This window comes from Peromyscus californicus, unplaced genomic scaffold (genome assembly GCF_007827085.1).
Source record: "Peromyscus californicus insignis strain IS unplaced genomic scaffold, ASM782708v3 Scaffold_20__1_contigs__length_68692818, whole genome shotgun sequence".
NCBI lineage: Eukaryota > Metazoa > Chordata > Mammalia > Rodentia > Cricetidae > Peromyscus > Peromyscus californicus.
In genome coordinates this window covers 49,557,078-49,563,181 of record NW_026294503.1, presented here as the reverse complement: position 1 = coordinate 49,563,181, position 6,104 = coordinate 49,557,078, and the positions used below count along the sequence as shown (strand labels likewise).

Genomic DNA, 6,104 nt, shown 5'->3' with positions numbered 1-6,104 from the left:
ATAACCCTGGGCTTTCATTGAAAGCCGATGACATGTACAGACATCACAGCAGGGAGCCTCTTGGCCAGCATATGCTCTCCCTGGCCCTCCCTGGCCCTTTAAACACCAGTTTTTGACCAGGCTGCTGTCCTGCCCAGCAAAAGTCATGAGCAGAGCTGGGAGTGTGGCTTAGTGACAGAGACTTGCCTAGTGTGCTTGAGTGAGTATGTGGGCTAGATCCCCAGTACCAACAACTGCAAAAGAAAAAAAAAAATAGAGTGGGAAACATTGTCTTGAACTGGGTCTAACCCAGAAGTGGGAGGAACTAGTCTATCTCATCTTAGCCATCTGTGACGGATAATGCATATAGCCTTAACAACATTGGTGTTCTGGTCTGCGTGTGCGTGGGGGGGGAGGGGAGGGAGGGAGGAAGGGAAGGAGAGAGAGAGAGAGAGAGAGAGAGAGAGAGAGAGAGAGAGAGAGAGAGAGAAAAGAGAGAGAGACTGATTTCTGCTTGAGGGTACAGGAAATGGGTGAGCTTGTGAGCTTTTTTTTTTCTCTCTGCCTCCCTCCCTCCCTTCTTTCCTTCCTTCCTCGTGACCTATGGAAAGAGTCAGTTATGCGTGGCTATCAATTCACATTTACTCTGACACGGAGGCCCCCTTTCTCCCTGCCTCTTTGCAACACACTAGTGTGCAAGCGCCCATCAGGGCACAAAGCTCCCGACAATAATTGATGAGGACAGGAAACTCCGCCGCCGCCGTAATCTCGACTCCCGAGACGTTGACCCCGGCTCTGGGACTGGGAGTTCTGAAACGCCATCTCCGCAGCTGTAGTTATGACTGTTTTATGTCACACTGACCCAGAGTGTTTACGATTTTTAACAACTGTCTGGGAAAAATAAAAGTCTAGTGACATCTGTTGAGAGTTTAATTGTGAGTGTAAAAAAAAAAATCATTAAAGGAATAGTCAAGAGATCAGTTTTCATAGTGTTTAAACACCACGGCGGCCATCAGGCTCTGGGACTCCGGCGACAGGACTGATTTAGTATCCCGAGTTGCAGCGCTGGGCGCGCAGGCGGGAGAGGACCGGGGTGATTTCAATGAAACCGGAGAGCGAGGCGAGGAGGGGAAGCGGAGGAGGAAGGAGGTGCGAGAAGCAGGAGGGTGACATCTCAGTTTGAGGCGGGAAGTGTCGCCCTCGGAGTGGGACCGCGAGAGCATTCCCGGTTCTCCGTGCTCTTGGCTGCGCACCGAGGAGATCGCGCGGGCGCCCCGCTTTGCGAGCCGCGACTTTGCGCTCCGCTCAGCCGCCACTTTTTTTTTTTTTTTTTTTTTTTTTTTTTTTTTTTTTTTTTTGGTTTTTTTGAGACAGGGTTTCTCTGTGTAGCTTTGCGCCTTTTCCTGGAACTCACTTGGTAGCCCAGGCTGGCCTCGAACTCACAGAGATCCACCTGGCTCTGCCTCCCAAGTGCTGGGATTAAAGGCGTGCGCCACCACCGCCCGGCCTTCAGCCGCCACTTTTGTTCCCGGAGCTCCGTCGCCGGGCCGCCAGCAGTGCGCACGCGCGGGCGGGGCGGGGCCGGCCGGGCGGCGGGTTCCCGGCACCGCCCCCTGCCGCCCCGGCCCGCTCCATCCGGGCACTGCCGAATTAGCATCGTGCCGAGGCACAACTTTGCCGCGGCCCCAGCGAGATCCAGGCGCGCGCGCCGGAGGAAATATAGTCCCTGCCAGCGGTCAGCTGGAGCGGGTGGCGGCAGGGCGCGCGCTGGGGGGCTGCGCGGGGCTCCCGGCGCCGGGGGGCCATGCGCCGGGCGGCGCAGGCAGCCCGGGCACCCGGCGCAACTTAGCGGCAGCCGGAAGAGTTGGGCGCCAGCTCGCCTTTCTTTCCCCTCGTCAGTCCCCTTTCCTGTCGGCGCTGCAGGAGGGGACTAGTGTCCCCTAGTGCCGGGACGTCGGATCCGAGCTCTCCCGGTCTGGTCCCCGCTGAGCAGCACAACTTCCCGCGAGCTCGGGCCAAAGTGAGCTCAAAGTGCTACCCAAGTTGCGGCGATGGAGCTGCAAAGCCGGTCCGAGGCGCTCGCGGTGGAACTCGCGCGCCACCAGGTAGGTGGTCCGGGGAACCTGGACCGGAGAGGAGTAGTGCCTGGGGAATAGAGGCTGGAGGGACCAGAGTTCTGTATCTAACTCTTGGTCACAGGGGTGGCTGGGAGCAGGTCCCTTCTGGAGCATGTCCCGGGGCCATGTCCCTTAGCTCTCCCAGTCCCCCTCGCTTCTGGGCGATCCTGCACTGTTTGCAGGTCCAGGACGCGTGGGACCCCAGCCCGGCGTCTTCTCTGTCGCCTCCCGGTTTGCAGAGCTCGGGTACCGGGAAAGGGGACTCTCCTAGAGCTGTCCTGGGAACAGGGCGCATGAACAGGCCCGCTCCCTGTCTCTTGCGCCGGGCCCAACCCGGCACCGACCCGCACTGTTAGCAAAAGTAGTTTTGGCGATTGTGACTCAGGCGAGCGGTGCCGTGGCGGCCGGTGCCCGAGCGGTATTGCGGCGTGCGCGTGTGTGTGTGTGTGTGTGTGTGTGTGTGTGTGTGTGTGTGTGTGTGTTGGGGAGATTAGGACGCGACTTGAATATTTATGAGCTTTGCTCGACACGGACTCGCCGTGTTTACTTGGCTCTTTGTTCGTCCCCCCTCCCCCGGCACACACTCTCACACTCACTCGCACCCGCACCCCGGCCTGCAAACTTGCACGGCTCGGGGCGCGCCGCCGGGTGGCCTCGGCCCCCGCCCCGCCCCGGGAGCTGCCCCAATGAGGCGGCAGCCACAGGTAAGCGGCTCCGCACGACATTGCACGGTCGTTCGTGTGCTGGACGCGGCCCCGGAAACTTGGGGCGCGCTGCGGCTGGCCTGGCCCGCCTGGCATTGGGTGGTGGGGATGCGGGGATCGTGGCTCATCTACCACCCCCCACCCCCGGGCAGCCAGACTGAGCTCGCTCCTCTGTGTCTCCGTAGAACGGCGACCTCAAGAAGCAGCTCCACGAAAGGCAGCCACGGATCGCAGCGCTCAGCGACAAACAAGTAAGGAGGGGGCCTGACCTCCACCGAGGACCGGGGCCCTGGGAGGGTCGCCGGGCACTTTGGCAGCACCCTAAAAAGTGCCCATGCGGGCGCCGCACGCGCCGACTCCCGTGGGGGTCTGGCTGCATTCCTCAAAGTTGCTGTCCTCCCTTTCTTGATAGAAAGAGCTGGTTAGTGGCGGCAGAGGGGAGCGTGAGGCTCCGGCGGCCGCCCAAAGATCCGCGCCGTACCTCCGAGGCGCCGGCTGCCCGGCGTCCATCTTGAGCGGTGGACATGTTTTGGGAACGTGGACATTCCCCGGCCTCGGCATCCCCCGATCCCTGCTGCGGAGGGAGGTTGGCGCAAGGGGGCTGCAATTTGGGCCTGCACCCCAAACTCCTTGGAAGCCATTTCCGCGTAGCACGGCCGACCTGGTTCGGTGATCTTTCTCCTAGCCGGCCCCCTCCCTGCCCTGCCATCCCGCCAGCCTCACTTTTTATTCTCGGAACCTGAGGCCAGCTCCCGGGGAACAAAAGAAAGGCGCCCCCAGGACCCCCCGGTTCTGCCCCAACTTGGGTTTCTATGCCTGAAAGGGGATATGGAGACCCGCCAGGAGCTCCAGCCATGGGGGTGTGAGCCCGCCGCCCCCTCGGCGAGGAAAAGTTGTCCATTGTGAGTTAGTTGCGCTGAGCTCAGCGCTCCAGGTTTCAGCACCACGAACAGATGCCGCCGCCGGAGCCCGGCCGGCCGCGCGCCCCCGCGCCCCTCCCCCTCCGCGCGCGCCCCCGCCCCCTGCGCGCCGCCGGCCGAGAACTTTGAGCGGTACAGCCAATGGTGCACCCGGGTCTCCGAGGCGGCAGGCGGGGGCGCGCCCCTCCCTCCCCCCTCGCGCCGCCCGCGCCCTGGCATTGCTCTCGCTTCCTTCGGAATGCCGCTGCCCGACCCGGACTAGGGCAGCCTGGGGACTCTCGCCCGGCCGGTTCCCCTCCCCCAGTCCATGGGGTCCCCCCCTCCCCAGCGGCTGGGCTTTCGCAGTCCCCTGGGAAGACGCATCGGCTCGCAGGCCTGTGCTCCAAGCCGAGTCTTTAAAGTTACAAAGTGGTGGGAGGGGGCGCCCGGCTGGACCAGTAGGCTGGGGAGTCAGGCATTTGCCCCTTTTCTGTCGGAGCCGGGCCCCAGCACCCCTCGGCTGCGCGCCCCCGTCCGCGAGTGGAAGCTTCCATTCCCGCCGGAGGGGGGCCTGTGCGCGGCCCCGGCGAAGTCGGGGAGTTCGCGGGGGGAGGGGACCCAGGCCCGGCATTACCATTTTGATTGCTTCGATGCCATTTTTGGAGGGGGAGGGGTTGGAAGACCCTTCCTCGCAGAGCACAAAGATGTTTAATCACTGTGTAGAATCAAACCACATACTTAAAAAAAAAAAATCTTAACAACAAACCCAGAACAGAGTGATCGCCTGGGTAAAACGTGAAGTTGTGGAGTCTTGGACTCGGAGTAGAAGATTTTAAAAGGGAAAGCCGGTGCTGGGAGCCTCTCTTCGCAACAATGTCTCTTTATGTGGGCGCTTCGAGGCAGTAGTTTGACTGTCTGGAGTGGGTCTCTCCGAGATTCCCCGCGATCGTTTCTTCTGTATTGTGGCAACTATTTCAGGCGCTGTTTAAATTTTTATGACAGTAAATGAGTAGCTATTTATTATCCTACATGCTGGAATTTAGATAAGGCTACAAAAGAAACCTTTGAAAATCCTGTTTGAAGGTAGAGGTTGCCGCTGGGGAAGGAACCCTTCTACCCCTAGGATGTCTTTGCCTTTAAATTTGAGTTCCGGAGTATTGCCTGCAAAGGAACAGTGCCTCCATCTTTTTTGTGTGAGTGCTTTAAAAGAAAGAAAGGAAGCCAGAAAACTTTTGTTCTCTGGCCTTTTAAAAATGTTTCTCGTTTAGGTGCCTAAAAATAACATCTGGTAGGCAGCCAGGGTTTGGCCTGGCCATCGGAACTTGTGTTTGTGACCGCAAGTCTGCTTTTCTGTTTCTCTTTGTGGCCTTTATATAACAAGGGCTCATAAAAGAGGGAGAGGAGCCCCCCCCCCCCCACTCCAGCCTGGTTCAGCATGCTAATAGAGTTGCCTGTCTCTCCCACGCTGCATCCAGCGGGCTCTCAGAGTTCACCTATACGATGAGCTGCTGGTTTTAACGTTCTCTACTGTCCTCTCTCGGGGACTTTGGTGGTGATTGACAGTTTGGCTGGGGGCAGCTGGATTTACAAGGTCAGAGGGGACTCCAAAACCTAGTCAGAGTTGTGAACAGTTGGCTTGGACACCACAGAACTTGCCCAGGCTGCGGTGCAGGAGTGAGGATGAAAATTTTGTGTAAGTCAGGTGTAGTATAATGTGTATTTTAATTCAAGGAAGTATTAAAAGCACAATCTCTCTGTAGAGTTACTTGAGGGGGAAAATGTTAGCCTTTCCACCTCCGGAGATGTTTTCCTGTTGCCGCCCCTTGGAATATGAAATAAAAAGGTTAAGTTTCAATTAAAAGTTCACAGGCAGGTGATCAACTACATGGTAAGAGGAAGAGATTGGCGGATTACCTTCCTCCATTAGACACACGGTAGCAGTAGGACAATGTCCAACAGTGCCCCCCCCCCCCCGCCCGCAATTCCCCATTAGTGCCCTCGGCACTGGGATGTGTTGTTTTACTTTCCATTTTCTTCGAGAAATAGAGTCATATTGAAAGAACTCCTAGAAGTAGCTTGGTCAGAGGAAGGGAGAGAAATTCTTTGTACAGTTTTCTATCACTGGGGGTCTTGGGCTAAGTACAAGTATCTACTATGCACCCCCCCAGAAGAAGTGAAGGGGCATGGTGACCCCACAAAGAACAGGCAGTCTGCCATGTGGGTCTTGGAACTGGGGGAGACCGGACTTAAGACGTGCTGTGTGGAGCCTCTATCAGCCTCCACGGTGGTTTTACTCTGAGAGTTTGCAGCACGCCCTGAGATACAGTAACATTTTAATCTTCATTGTCAAGCACAAGAAGCACTTTGTCTAAATAACGGGCATGTCATAAATATCGGAGCCTCTT

At 57.8% G+C, this 6,104-nt stretch overlaps 1 protein-coding gene across 2 annotated transcripts in view; it reads left to right on the top strand.

The window, feature by feature from the left end:
* The first annotated feature begins 1,662 nt into the window (after positions 1-1,662).
* The window catches only part of Phf21b (PHD finger protein 21B), a 71,190-nt gene continuing 66,748 nt past the window's right edge, over positions 1,663-6,104 (top strand). Inside the window, exons 1-2 of one of the 2 annotated variants that reach the window (XM_052748534.1) lie at positions 1,663-2,084; positions 2,986-3,051. In XM_052748534.1, coding sequence (XP_052604494.1) covers positions 2,031-2,084; positions 2,986-3,051 — 120 coding nt within the window. In that variant the 5' untranslated portion in view covers positions 1,663-2,030. Of the gene's footprint in view, positions 2,085-2,628; positions 2,801-2,985; positions 3,052-6,104 lie in introns of those variants that run through there. The other variant, XM_052748533.1, reaches the window with a different exon arrangement.